Source organism: Chiloscyllium punctatum, chromosome 25 (genome assembly GCF_047496795.1).
Source record: "Chiloscyllium punctatum isolate Juve2018m chromosome 25, sChiPun1.3, whole genome shotgun sequence".
In the NCBI taxonomy this organism is placed as follows: domain Eukaryota; kingdom Metazoa; phylum Chordata; class Chondrichthyes; order Orectolobiformes; family Hemiscylliidae; genus Chiloscyllium; species Chiloscyllium punctatum.
The window spans coordinates 12697237-12712968 of NC_092763.1; the positions used below are offsets into that span (position 1 = coordinate 12697237).

At 39.3% G+C, this 15732-nt stretch overlaps 1 protein-coding gene across 8 annotated transcripts in view; it reads right to left on the reverse strand.

Annotated features, from left to right (window-relative positions):
• Positions 1-7087: 7087 nt before the first annotated feature.
• The window catches only part of elf1 (E74-like ETS transcription factor 1), a 269537-nt gene continuing 260892 nt past the window's right edge, over positions 7088-15732 (reverse strand). For all 8 annotated transcript variants that reach the window (XM_072594687.1, XM_072594685.1, XM_072594688.1 and 5 more), the window contains 6 exons: positions 15286-15393; positions 14615-14794; positions 13510-13593; positions 10906-11098; positions 10324-10743; positions 7088-9411 (listed from right to left, as the gene is read on the reverse strand). In XM_072594687.1, the coding sequence (XP_072450788.1) occupies positions 8460-9411; positions 10324-10743; positions 10906-11098; positions 13510-13593; positions 14615-14794; positions 15286-15393 (1937 nt within the window). In that variant the 3' untranslated portion in view covers positions 7088-8459. The remainder of the gene's footprint in view (positions 9412-10323; positions 10744-10905; positions 11099-13509; positions 13594-14614; positions 14795-15285; positions 15394-15732) is intronic.

Here is a 15732-nt window from a genome sequence, read left to right on the forward strand (position 1 = left end):
AACTGTAATTATGAATTCAGACCTTTCCTTCATTCATGTGCGCAATATTCATTTTCAAAAGTTAATTGTGATGAGCAGTGGTTCTCAAAGCTGTTGGTTTACGTGGAGTGCCTAATTCCTCTGTACCAGGCCGGAGCCAAAGCATTGAAATAATATTCCCCAGTGCATCGATTGTATAAAGTCCATTGAGGGTTATAAAAATATCAACTCCCAAAAAATCCTAATAAACTCAATTTCTTGATACTTTCTAATCAACCTGTTATGTAACCTCACACTACTTGAGCAGGTGGGACTTGCACTGAAGCCTCAGGCATAGAAGGAGAGACATTACCACTGTGCCATAAGCCCCAAAAACTGAACTTGTTTTTTTTTTCATCAGAATTCAGTTACACTGCTCTTCAACATTTGTTTTAAAACTTACTGTCATTTAAGCTAATGGTTCTGAAGGATCCCAGCTCCTGAAAGATGTGCTCTTAGACTAGATTAGATTCCGTACAGTGTGGAAACAGGCCCTTCAGCCCAACTAGTCCACACCGACCCTTTGAAGAGTAACCCACCCAGACCCATTTCCTCTGACTAATGCACCTAGCACTATGGCCAATTCACCTGGCCTGCACATCTTTGGATTATGGGAGAAAACCCACACAGACCTGGAGAGAATGTGCAAACTTCACACAGTCACTTGAGGCTGGGATTGAACCTATGTCCCTGGTGCTGTGAGGCAGCATTGCTAACCACTGAGCCACCATGTCACCTTTTGGTGAAGCAGTTGGAAAAATACAGATAAGCTTTTCAATGTCGAATGAAAAAGGTCCAATTTTGTAATCAAATTTTGGATGGTGAGGTGACAGTCTCACTAGTCAGCAGGAAGAGGCCAGTTTGCAGTATTTACATCTCATAAGCACCAAATCTCACCTCATTTATGCACAATTTTCTATTCTCTAACTTGCCAGAGAGAAACTAGACAACTCCCAACATGAAAGTCAAAATGGAGTACTTGGCTCCCCTAGATATCAACTTGACCAACAATACCTGACATCTCAGAGCACACTTCAACTGTACAGTAACCTCTTGCATCCAACGCACAGGAAGGTTGGTATCAGACATGACCCCATCCTCACCAAATCATCTCGGCACATCTCCAACTCACTTAGAACACAGTTTTTCACTTCAATGCTGCATTCTGGAGTGGACCAACACCTTTCATTGCAATGCTGCTGCGAAGCACTAGGACAAACACTCACCTCATGTTTTGGACCAGGCTGCAAGTCAGGTTTCCTTGCTTGCTCTCTTAGCTCGCTCATGCAGCATCTATTTTGATGCTTACAACATCTCTGCTTTGCCCTGCCTTTTTGGTCCAACTTATGCCTGACCAAATGTATATGTATTTATTGCTACTATCTAATAAATCTTCTTGTTATCTAAGAACAGTACCTTTTCTATAGATACTTTACTGCAGTGTACTCTCAACCACTAATCACAGGATAGGTCCAAGACAAAACAAAGACAAAGGAGGAGCAACCTTCCACAAACAACCCTTTACCTGGTACCACATACTGGTAGAAGTGACAAATACCAAAAGGTGCCACCGGTGGTCATGTGGGAAAATACCGCATAAACCTTACAATTAGAGTTTTGGAGGTTGTCAATTCTGTGTCAGTGATACATTTACACTTTTGAATTGTTAAAATTCCAAAAGATTTATGTGGGAAGATCCAGAAATTACAAGCTTGACATTTTGTGATAATGGAACACTGTTACATTACGTTACATCTGACCATAACTTGTGGAATTGTTGTTCAAAAACAAATTTGGGTTTATACATCCAGATCTGTGTCATAAAAGGATACTGTTCCTTATTGATTATACCTACAGCTAAAAGGACCACATTTCTTAAAGTTAGGAAGTTCTAAATGCCTCACAGAAGATGAAATGCTGTTCTTTGAGCTTGCGTTCAACAATCATTGGAAGGAAGGTCGGGTGGTTGGACAGTGAATTAAATAGGCTAATGGAAATATTATAGCTTAAGTCATAATTTAATTCAACTTTTAATCTTTGTTTAAAAAAATACACTTCACTTGGACATTATTTGAATTGGTCAAAATGCAGATGCAAAATCTTTCACAAATCACAGCTCCTTAGTGTTATCCTCATCCATAGCAAAAACTGGTCACTATTTGAAGCTAGACAGCAAATTGTATTAATGTCTCCTCTCTGTCTATAATCACTGCAGATTAAATAACATTTAATACTGAAAGAAAATCGCTTGTTAATAGGTTGTTTTCACACATTGCAGCACTTTTAGAAGATTAATCTACCCTGAACAATGTCACAACATTTAAATTACTATGTAGGAGCGCTTGCTGAGTTTAGTAGGCATGGTTATGTACAAAAAAAATTAAGATACATTTAATTCAGTAACCAAATGTGAACAGGAATTAAAAGTGAACAGCTTAAGGCAGAAAGAGCTCTGTGGGCAAAGGTTTAGTGCTGTTATTTTTGCAGCATACAAATCCCAGTTTCGGAGCACCAGTTTATTTCTTGTCAAATCTAATTAGGATTTATAGTCACACCTAATTAACAGAAAATGGGTTTAGACCACCATAATGTTTACGTGAACAGAATAAAAGGAATGCTGGAATTCTACAGTACAGCAAACAGTGGAAACCACAACAAATAAATTCTTATTTTGTAATGTGCCCACTCAAATATATTTAGGTCAATTTAAGAAAATAGCAATTCACTTCTGAATATGTGTTTGACTATATTTTTCCCTTTAACCAAAGGTGTAATGGACTAACAAATCCTACTTTAAGTGTCCAATTGTAGACAATATATGGCCTGAAGATTAACATACCAACTATTCCCCAACTACGTCAACTCTGAACCCACCATAAGGAGTAGTAGGCCATTCAGCCCCTCGAGCCTGCTCAACCATTCAATAGGATCATGGCTGATCCACTTCCCTGTCCTTTCCTGGTGCTACAGGAAGGATAGAAAGGGAGGCAAAACAGGAGGGGGAGTGGCATTTTTGAGAAGGGATAGCATTACAGCTGTGCCAAGGGAGGATATTTCCGAAAATACATCCAGTGAAGTTATTTGGGTGGAACTGAGAAATAAGAAAGGGATGATCATCTTATTGGGATTGTATTATAAACCCCCTAATAGTCAGAGGGAAATTGAGAAACAAACTTGTAAGGAGATCTCAGCTATCTGTAAGAATAATAGGGTGGTTATGGTAGGCGATTTTAACTTTCCAAACATCAACTAGGACTGCCATAGTGTTAAAGGTTTAGATGGAGAAGAATTTCTCAAGTGTGTACAAGACAATTTTCTGATTCAGTATGTGGATGTACCTACTAGAGAAGGTGCAAAACTTGACCTACTCTTGGGAAATAAGACAGGGCAGGTGACTGAGGTGTCAGTGGGGGAGCACTTTGGGGCCAGCGACCATAATTCTATTCGTTTTAAAATAGTGATGGAAAAGGATAGACCAGATCTAAAAGTTGAAGTTCTAAATTGGAGAAAGGCCAATTTTGGCAGTATTAGGCAAGAACTTTCAAAAGCTGATTGGGGCAGATGTTCGCAGGTAAAAGGACGGCTAGAAAAGGGGAAGCCTTCGAAAATGAGATAACAAGAATCCAGAGAAAGTATATTCCTGTCAGGTTGAAAGGGAAGGTTGGTAACTAGAGGGAATGCTGGATGACTAAAGAAATTGAGGGTTTGGTTAAGAAAAAGAAAGAAGCATATGTCAGGTACAGACAGGATAGATTGAGTGAATCCTTAGAAGAGTATAAAGGAAGTAGGAGTATACTTAAGAGGGAAATCAGAAGGGCAAAAAGGGGACATGAGATAGCTTTGGCAAATAGAATTAAGGAGAATCCAAATATATTAAGGACAAAAGGGTAACTAGGGAGAGAATAGGGCCCCTCAAAGATCAGCAAGGCGGCCTTTGTGTGGAGCCACAGAAAATGGGGGAGATACAAAATGAATATTTTGCATCAGTATTTACTGTGGAACAGGATATGGAAGATATAGACTGTAGGGAAATAGATGGTGACATCTTGCAAAATGTCCAGATTACAGAGGAGGAAGTGCTAGATGTCTTGAAACGGTTAAAGGTGGATAAATCCCCAGGATCTGATCAGGTGTACCAGAGAACTCTGTGGGAAGCTAGAGAAGTGATTGCTGGGCCTCTTGCTGAGATATTTGTATCATCGATAGTCACAGGTGAGGTGCGGGAAGACTGGAGGTTGGCAAACGTGGTGCCACTGTTTAAGAAGGGCGGTAACGACAAGCCAGGGAACTATAGACCAGTGAGCCTGACTTCAGTGGTGGTCAAGTTGTTGGAGGGAATCCTGAGGGACAGGATGTACATGTATTTGGAAAGGCAAGGACTGATTTGGGATAGTCAACATGGCTTTGTGCATTGGAAATCATGTCTCACAAACTTGACTTGAGTTTTTTGATGAAATAACAAAGAAGATTGATGAGGGCAGAGCAGTAGATGTGATCTATATGGACTTCAGTAAGGCGTTCGACAAGGTTCCCCATGGGAGACTGATTAGCAAGGTTAGATCTCATGGAATACAGGGAGAACTAACCATTTAGATACAGGACTGGCTCAAGGTAGAAGACAGAGGGTGGTGGTGGAGGGTTGTTTTTCAGACTGAAAGCCTGTGACCAGTGGAGTGCCACAAGGATCGGTGCTGGGCCCTCTACTTTTTGTCATTTACATAAATGATTTGGATGCGAGCATAAGAGATATAGTTAGTAAGTTTGCAGATGACACTAAAATCAGAGGTGTAGTGGACAGCGAAGAGGGTTACCTCAGAATACAACAGGATCTGGACCAGATGGGCCAATGGGCTAAGAAGTGGCAGATGGAGTTTAATTCAGATGAATGAGAGGTGCTGCATTTTGGGAAAGCAAATCTTAGCAGGACTTATACATTTAATGGTAAGGTCCTAGGCAGTGTTGCTGAACAAAGAGACCTTGGAGTGCATGTTCATAGCTCCTTGAAAGTGGAGTCTCAGGTAGATAAGATAATGAAGGCGGCTTTTGGCATGTTTTCCTTTATTGTTTAGAGTATTGAGTACTGGAGTTGGGAGGTCATGTTGCAGCTGTACAGTATATTGGTTAGGTCACTGTGGGAATATTGCGTGCAATTCTGGTGCCCTTCCTATTGGAAAGATGTTGTGAAACTTAAAAGGGTTCAGAAAAGATTTACAAGGATGTTGCCAGGGGTGGAGGATCTGAGCTATAGGGAGAGGCTGAACAGGCTAGGGCTGTTTTCCCTGGAGCGTCGGAGGCTGAGGGGTGACCTTATAGAGGTTTACAAAATTATGAGGGGCATGGATAGGATAAATAGACAAAGGCTTTTCCCTGGGGTCGGGGAGTCCAGAACTAGAGGGCATAGGTTTAGGGTGAGAGGGGAAAGATATAAAAGAGACCTAAAGGGCAACATTTTCATGCAGAGGGTCGTACTTGTATGGAATGAGCTGCCAGAGGATGTGGTGGAGGCTGCAACATTTAAAAGGCATTTGGATGGGTATATGAATAGGAAGGGTTTGGAGAGATATGGGCCAGGTGCTGGCAGGTGGGACTAGATTGGGTTGGAATATCTGGTAGGCATGGACGGGTTGGACCAAAGGGTCTGTTTCCATGCTGTACATCTCTATGACTCTATAACTGTAATAAACACTGTTACGGACAAACAGGCATACAGGATACATGAACATCAACTAGTCACATAAAGACATGGCCCACTCTCACTAGTATCTTTACATACAGATGAGGAAAGACATCACTTCGACTGGGACAACATATTCATCCTTGGACAAGCCAAACAGAGACACGTTTGAGAATTCCTAGAAGCATGGCTTCCAACCGGAACTCTATCAACAAACCATTTTACCACCCGAGAAAAAGAATGGGAAACGACATCACCACCGCAAGGAAATCTAAACAAAAATCAGGCCATACCACCCATGCTTTATCAGAGGCTCACTGATGATGTTACCTCCTATGGTGACAAAACATCTGAAAACAAACCTTCTAGCTCAGCGAGCAAACCTACATCCAGAACCTCAACCTGAGCTACAAATCTTCTCAAAACTCAATAATAAAAGAGTTTCAAACAAATTTTGGCACTGCTGCTTTCCTACTCTATTCTATTCAAATCCTTCTTCCTGTGGCAGTTTGGAGTAAGAAGAGTCCCAAAGTTTCTTCATCCTATCCAAATAGAGTTGTAAATAGTAACCCCCACACAGTTCAGTTGCACAATGTTAAAATGAACCCAATGGTTATTATTAATGATTTCATCTACTGGACGAAGATGCATCTGCAACAAATTACCATCTTGCTGCAAGGCACTGTTGACAGTGTGTAACTTGGGTCAAAGGTCAAGAACGAAGGCAAGATAACCACATTAGCCACACTAACAGCAAATCCATCATAAACCTACTCATAACAAATGTCCTCTGGTATGTCTTGATGCTTTATAAAACAATCAGGATGGGTCATTATCTGCAATCTCCATCCATGCTCACAAACAGGCAATCCGGTTGGAGTCTGCAGTTCAACCTTTCGATAACTAAAATGTCAATGATAACAACACAATTTATCTACATGCCTTGTTCCATCAGCCAATGTGCCTATAATTTGGGAAAAGCCTGACTTATTTAACATAAAATAAATGGAGTGCCCCAAAACAGATTTGAAACTGTTCGGTATTTACGTAGTGCCTTCAAGCTAAGAGAATGCACCACTGCAATTCACAGAGGCATGCTCAGGAGAAAATAAAATTATGCAAAACTAAAGACAACATTACCAGCTTTGTCAAGTTGAGTTCTGAGGAACCTTAATGAAACACACGTTATAGCAGAACAACCTGTAATTGTTGTCAATATTTTCCGTCCATTTTGCTAATGCAAGCATCAGTATCTTGTAACTACCACTGCATCCAACTACTGAAGTGACAGTAAGGCAGCAAGAACCAATTCTGAGTTTGGATTAAAACACTGAGGGAATTCAGGGATCCACTCTACATTAAAAGTATTTTCTAAAACAAAAATCACCAGTCTAATTATGTAATTTGTAAAATAAAAAGGTTTTTATTTCTTTTAAAGAAATCTCACTACCACATAACATTTTTCTTAAGAGGCTGCAATATCCACATTGGCCTGAATGAAAATAGAACAAAAGCAAATCCCCACTTACAACACAGTAAAAATCTGGTCAAAAAAACAGAGCACAAGAGGAGATAATACACCTCAGTAACTGTAGACTTTTTTGTTATATCAAAGATAAATATTTACAATATTTTGCTTGGAAAATAATCCCACCATTTATAAAATATCCCAGTTCACATTGTTCCTGAAGATTTTTCTTCATATTACATATATGAAAAATATTATTTTGCAATGAACCTACAAGGCATTAACAATTTAGATATAAAATTTTCATCTTGTGGTTTGTTAGCACCATATTTATGGTGACCTAAAATTACATTCAATATTATTTTCTAAATCTGGTTTACATCAAATTGCTGGCAAGAAATCTAAAAGTTCCTTAAGTAGGTTTTCAGCAAAAAGGTACAAAACATAAATAGGACATATTTTCTAAAAGGTTAGTTGTATTGATGACTAGCCCAGATTATGCCTTTGAGTAATTAAATTCGACTTGAATGCTACTTATTTTGAGAGGGACAGGGGAATTTGGGGGGGAAAAAATAGCATACAAATAGGAATAACATACCAGTGACTTAGTCACTGCACACCAGATAGAAGACCACAGGAAAATATCTGGGATTTATGGCTCATTCAATTCTGGGCACATCTTCGATGATTGAAATCTGTGTCAAAGCAAACAGAATGAAACTGAATTGCATTCTCCTTAATACACCAAGTGCAATCTCAACTCTCAGTCCAATTAACTTGAATTTAGGATACCTCTGAAGTCCAAGCAGGATGCATCAACCCAACTGATGACCTGCCAGTGCAATGCTCTACTAGTTACCAGTGCCAACGCTGGTCAGATTTGAAGGTAACCTGCCTTTGCAGTTCAGCAGTTCAACTTAACATTTACAACTTTTACATCAGCATTCACCTTTGCGGCACTTGGGTGAAAACAGATTTAGCTCAAGACCTAGCTTAATTATTTCTAGCACAACAAAAGACAACAGAAAAAGTGGGCTTCAGAAGAAGCAGAGTGTGAAATTTTGATTTTTCATCAAAATTTGACAAAATTATTGCAGTATTGAGGTCCCTTGATTATTTTATAGATGTTGATACATTATTGCAATTTGTAATTGAATGGTAGCTTGGATACAGCATTAAATAAACTGACCTAGATTATAAATCAATAACTGCTTATTTACAATCTGCCAAATGATTATAATTAAACAAACAAGGATTCAACATATGTGAAAGATACAAAGTTATTGTATTCTACAATAATTACAATTTTTTTGGCTCTGTTTTAACCACTACAGAAGTGGATATGGCACTTGGACTGGGAGCCACATTACTGGGATAGTTAAGCATGCTTGCTGCATGTGAAAACATTTGGGCATTTTCCAGTTTCAGAAATGGCAGGGTGTCATGAAGATTGGTATCCACAAGAGTTTTATCCTGATCATGTCTATGGTCTGATGGTAGGTTCAGCACTGAACAATCTTCATTGGCTTCCAGTTTCACTACAGGGGTGAGAGCACAGTTTGGACTGTGAGACAATGAACAGTTGAGGTTCTGAGAACCTTCCATAGCACTTTCAAAGTCTTTGTCCATTCCTTCAATCTTTATGACCGATGTCGTAACACCATTTGTATTGCTCAGCACCACAGTCTGGAGATGCTGGTAATTTGGCTCATCATCTGAAGTGGGTCCAAGCTCCTTCTCCAATTCAGCCATTTTGACGCTAGGGCTGGCGCTATCAGCGCTTGTACTTGAAGCCTGGAATTCGGGAGTGTCCACAATGGGTTCCGGCGGTTTAAGCACTGTGGCAATTACACTGCCTGGACGGTGGGCAACCATTGGCTGACTATTGCTATTGATGGTCACTAGTTGTGTGATGGTATCAGGTGAAGGCTGTACACAATTGTTTATCACTGGGTGAAATCCACCATCAGTTAATGAAAGACTGGTCGCAATTACTTGGGCTTGCTGGATCTCTGATAAGCCAGAACCATCTAAATCAGTAGGAGACAAGGCGGCCTGAATGGTGATGGTTTCCTTCGAGGTTTCCGAACATGGAACAGCACGTAAAATAACTTTGGATGGAGAGTTGTTCATTGTGTCCGTTCCAGACAGCACTGTTGTGAGGGGTATGGTTTGCAACATTAGCGTACCGACTGCATGTGCACCAGATGTCATCACCATAGGGACCTGGGCTGGGACACTTATTGTCCTGCTGATTTAAGGAAACGAAAACATTCATTAAACAGTTTGAAGACAGCTTGCAAGGTTGTAGCACAATAAATTAGATATCAGAGACCAACTAATGAAATTCTTCCATAAACTTTGCAATGATAATTTTCGTACCTTTTTAAAAATAGTACAGAAGTCCAAATCATATTCCACAAGCTTGCAAATAATGACCAGTGATACTTTATCCTTCCTTTCCCAACCATCCCAAAAACTCAATACAAATCCCCTTTGTCACCAAATCACAATATTCAAACAATGTTAACTCTATTCTTACACTGAGGCATCTAGTATTCCATAACTTGCCCTAGTTTCCTAGTCCATTACAGGAAGACATGGATATGTCTATTCAGACGATCCTAATTCCCATTCAAGCTTCCTGTCAGATGTTCCCGATTCAATTCCCATGAAGTTGAAAGTTCCTATCAGTTTGACTGAGCTGTCTTAAAAGTGAATAGCTTAATTGTGGAAGTGAATCAGAACAAATTAGTAGTTTGCTAGCCAAATGATTGTGCTAATTAAGCCTCACTTCAAGATGTTTGAAAACATTCCCAATAATGGGATTATAATGCAACATTAAGCACACCACAGAGTTTCTTGGGCAGCCACTGAAGATTTTCATGTACTCAGGCATAATAGCCATGAAATTGAGCCCATATCTTACTCAGTAGCATCTCGGTTAATGAAACTGGTCCCTTAACCTCAGCCTGGAAGATAATTAGAAAATTAGATAGTGCACAACCATCCAAAAAACACTTTTGAAGTTATGATTTTAGAAAAATGTACTTTTAAGGTTACAGGCTGCTGGTATATTTGGTGTTTGTGCAAAATGGGAACATTTGATTTTTTTTGCAAAACCCTTTCGCAAATTATAAATTACAAAAATGTTCATCACTACCTCATCGGGTGTCCAGATGATGCTATAGTTACAGTGCTCTTTGAAACTTCTGGGGATCCCTGCTGAAGAATTTGATTGCTCTGTAGCCCTTGGATGGTTTGTAAAAATGGACCCTGCTGTACTGCTGCCTTCTGGCTTTGCTGAGCTAGCAAGGAAGTGTGTTCCTGCTTGATGTGCTGCATCAGGACACTCTGTGGCACCACCGTCATTTTGTTTGTATTTTGCAGCTGAGAGACACCATGGGTGGTGCTTCTGGTTTTTGGCGATGTAGCTGTGCAACTGGGCGAGGTCTCCGAATTTGAAGTAGAGTGCTCAACTGAGTCATCGTCTATGACCACCAGATCCTTTGGCATCTCTTTGAACTGATACACCAGCCGCTGACCTTCGACTTTTGCCAAGATCCCGCGTTGGTAGTAATACCTAGAAGGAACCAAACAGTCAGAATTCAACTTGTTGCTGTACGATGCATGACGACCAGGACACTTCTTAAAAAGCTTACAAAATGTTAGGACTTTACAATATATTGTGTCCAACAAAGTTGAATTAACTCCCTTTTGTCCAGAACGCTCGGGCCCTACTCACCTAAGCGCTCTGCCCATTGTTTCATAGTTCATATCAGGCTTGTTTTTGTGTTTGCCCCACAGTTTGGATACAGCCTTCGAGTCCACTAGTTTAAAAATTCCCTTCTCCCTCTGTGTCCACTTAATGTACTTTGGACAAGTGTTCTTGTCTTGAAGGAGAGCCAAGAGGAACTCCCAGAGATAAATTGTGTTACCTAGAAAAGAAAAAGCCAAGCATCATGAAAGGGGAGGCTGAATATGTTACTATTCAGATGTTCAATAATAAATGTTTAACAATAAACAATTTGACAGGAGGCAAAAGTGAAATACTGACTTTTTTTCATAGCATTCAGATGGTGAAGGATGAAGTAACTTTTGTTTTCCCCTGATTGCTCCAACAATAGTCATTTCATGGAAGCTTTCCATTTGCTATTTTCTAAGTTGACCTGTTTGATTGTATTTACTAATTTTTAAGAACGTCGAATCGTTGTTAAATGTTTGATTAATTCATCACCAGAGATTTCAGAAGATCAAATAATTTATTTCTATTGAAACAAACGACGCATTTGTCTTTTTTGATCTACAGAATTGGTAGATGTACATTTGCATTTTTTTTTAAATTGTATGACCATTTGTTGTCACCTTAGATGAACTGTTGGGACTTAAGTAAATTGTTATGCTCAAGGTAAGCAGTAAGGGTTGGAGAATCGTGTGGTAACTGCAGCATGACAGCCTCTCCAAAAACATTCCAACTGCAATTTTTTGCCATAGGGTATATTTGCTTTTGTTGGATAACCTGATGATTATGATCCCACTGAATTTTCTCTCCCCATTGAAATAGTGAATGGCAGGGTGTAGAGCCAACATTACAACAGATCCTGTTCCTTTTTAACCCAGCATGTTAAAACTATTCTTCATAATCCTGATAAAAATGACACAAAGGAGTCTGAAATTTCCTCCACTAATCAAAGGCCAACTCTGCTGTCATGCAACTTTAGTTTCTGGGCTTCCAATAATAGTGCACCCGGCACATGCCACAGAAACAAAACTAGCACTTCCCCAGTGCATCTCTCTCTTCCTCCATGAGCAGAACTCCTATACCTCGGCTTGCTGCAGCTCAAGAAAAGATCGGCAAGTCAATGATTGATATTTCAGGCGCAATAGGCGAAATGGTCTTCTGTGCTGTGCTATGTTATATTGTTACAACACAGGGTAAACCCCTCTGCAAATTTAAACCAATAACACAGAAAAGATTCACCCCATGCTGTAAGCTGTTAAATTTCGAGAGGCAAAGAGCTATCCCAGAGATAAATATTTAAAGTAAAAATTAACAACTTTATTCTTGAAGTCCAACAGAGAATATTAAAACTAACAACCATTTACAACTCCTATCTTTTACTTCCCACTATACAATACTAGTCTGATTAAAAAAAACCCAAGATTTACAAAAAAAAAATCATGTTTGAAAACGAGTCAGCTTTGTCAAGTTTCCTCTGTAGATTTTCTCCAGATCGGTTTCAATGTTTTTCTGTGCAAGCTCTTCCCCAGACAGGAACATCTCAGAGAGCTCTGAAACGAGCAGCCTACATCTCTTGAGCTTTTGGCAGTTCTCTCTTAATGGTTCAAAAATGTCTGGTTTTATACCCCAAACATTAGATCATTTCATTGGTTTTAATATTATCAAAATATCAAATTCAAACTTGATTGGAGTTTGGTATCTTGGGGCATAATTTAAACGGATTGGTCAAATTTGAATTTGTTTTTGTCTCATGGCAACCCATCTGTTCTATTTGTGTTGACCATGTGGTACATTGTTACCTTGTTCAGAACACTTTGTGCTGTGTCAGACAGTTTGGCTGGCTTTTCAACTCTCTTAAAAGGCACAGGACCTCTACACCTTCATAACAGTATTAACCTATGATTCGATTCCCATGTTCCAATGCCACAAGTACCACGCCAATAGCAGCTATTCAGAGAAGACTGAATCACAAAGAATTTAATTAGTTTATTATTAAACGAAATACATTTATTTTCGTGAACATCAGGTGAATAATGAAAGTCTGGAGAAGGGAACATTTTCAAAATTTGACTAGCCAGTATTAGTAACCATCATTTCTAAATCAAATATTCAAATGTGGATGCAGTATTCAAATGTGGGAGGGAAGAGGTAACCACACAATAAATATGGCAATACACCATCATTTTAAAATTCTATGTTAGTACTGTCTTGTTGCATGCTCAAACAACTGCTTTCAGACAAAAAGGGTATCTTTTTTAAACGTTAATTGCTGAGAATTTTGATCATAAAAACATCCCTAATCTTCTCCCAGCAGTGCAATAACTAGCCATTCACCACTCTTCTCTGATTCAGCAGAGATCACCAGTAAATGCAGGCTGTCAGCTTTAAAACTGAAAGCCCAATTACGTGGTTGGGGAAGGAAAAGGAAGGGTGTGTGGAAGAATGGCAAACACGACAAAAGGAAAACACTATTTTTATGTTGTCAGCAGACAGTGCCATCACTCAGTGCCATCACTCCATCATTTTGCTGATGATGTAAAAAGCTTCTAAAAAGGTAAACCACAATGTTTGTGCAACTGTCAAGCTGTCCCACTAATCGTGCAATACCTTTTCCATCCTTATTTTTCTTCTTAATTGGAAGGTGTGGTGCTGTGACAGGTGAAGATGGTCGAGCAGGTTTCATCTTACGACCTGGAAAATGAAATCACATCAGTGTGCACGCATGGTACGCTCTGATTAAAACTGCTATCTGAACTGCAGCGTGCACCAGCACACATTCTGGCCACATTAACATGTGTGCGCTAGCGTGTCTATTACTGATAACAGCAAACATGAATACGAATTGCAGAAATGTTACAAATTCACTGTTGATAGAACTTTAACTGTAGAAATAGCCCTGACATTTCAAAAGAGGTTCAAATGATCAGGAAACCTTGCAGCTCTGGGACTGAAAATCTTTTATAGCTGATTCAAATGGGAAGTGGCTTGCCTGGTTAGAAGTTTGTGCTTAGACCAAGCATGTACTGATGCACAGTAATATTACTAATCCCATATTCCTGCACTTGTGTTTGCGTGCACACCATTGGAAAACTGACAATAACAACTGAGCACAAGCCTTCATGATGCGGGAGGCCATCTCGTCCTGGTTTTAATTTGTTCCTAGTACAAGTCTAAACTCAGCCTTTCACAGGAATTATTCCACACAGACGGCATACACAACAAACACTCATCAATATTTATCAAATCATCTTAATCTCACAAATCAAAAATATGCTGGGCATACAACTCAAATGCACGAGCCTTAACCAGTGTAAAATTGATCAGGAAAGTATTGACTCAAAACTGGTGAATATTAGCCAGATGCAGACTGCCCCATCAAGTCAAAAATTTCTAAACTCTCAGAGTAAAACAAAAAGCCACAAGAAGCAGATGCCAAAAAAATCCCTATTATTTTTAAGTGCCTATTCAAATTGTGCAATTATTTCCCAAAATCGGAGGCAAAATAAAATTGGATTGTAAATATCATTTTTCTTCTTTCCCTGCTAACTTTTTTTATTTCTTTATATTCTAATTTGTTTTCCCTTAAGAATTTGTACTCAAGAGTACTTTTGTACCTAAGTTGGTGTCATAAGTAGTGACTTGTAAATTTTTCACTGTACTGATGTGACAATAAAGCTAATTCAATAACTGTATTGGTCAATCTAGAATTTACCTTTCTTTTTCCTTTGTTTAAGTGCATTTTTTCTGGGTGACTCATCCGCAGAATCATCTTCATCGCCTGCCACATGAGCTGAAGACCTGTTGATTACCTCTGGTCTCTTATCTGACATGACAGATATGTGAGGCATAGTTGCAGTGATTTCTCCATCCAGAGAATGCGCAAATCCATGAACTAAACAAGGATTAAGGTGAGAGGGGGAGGGGAATCAAAGTGAGGGGAAAAAAAATAACCTCAAGGTTTAGTTGAAAAGATATTGATTTGAGGATTTATTTTTCATAGATAGAACATTCTGAGAGTCCGATACCGATGTGCCAGTGCTGCTGACAGAACAGGAGACTTCTTCACACAGCACACACTCCATTGTAGCTGAACACTTTTTTAAAAATCAGTTTTGTATTTCATTTTTCCTTCAAGTTGTCAAATGCACAAACAATTGTCTTTGCATAAATTGATGATATTTTTAGGAAAGCCATCAAGTACATCTAATATGAGAAAATGGGCTTCAGACCAAAGTCCTGACCATAAGCTGGAACACTGTGTAATCTCAATTTACATTGTGTGGTGTACATCTGTTCTAATATAATGACACCAGTTGGCAAGGAGTGAAAAAGAAAATGCCAAGTGTCAAGGAAATGAAAAGTATGCATGTATTTAATACTCACACATTCTTTTTTCATCCAAGATCGCATTTGGAGATTCCATGTTAAGCAGTGCTTCGGCAGCCTCAATGGTCTCCATTGTTTCATCTTCATCCTGACAGGAAGCTTCCACTAAGGATCAGAGAAAATCACCAAAGGTTAGCAAAGGGCAAAGATTTGTAGCCTACAGGAATGGTGCACTACAAGACAAACATGCCACAAACAAGTCCTGTGCTAGAAGACAAGGAGGAGATGCGAGTGCAACCATCAGTCTTTCCAAGTTCAAACTGACAGGGAAATTATGAAAACAGACTGGGATTGACGAACTGCTAGAGTTTAAAATAAAAGGGAAGGTGCACTAAAAACAAAGTAGCATAATTGGCATGTTAAAATAAGAATCAACAGTCAAGGCAACTGCAATTGACAATAGACTCCTCGTGTTGCATGAGCAACAAGAGGGCAATCAAACCT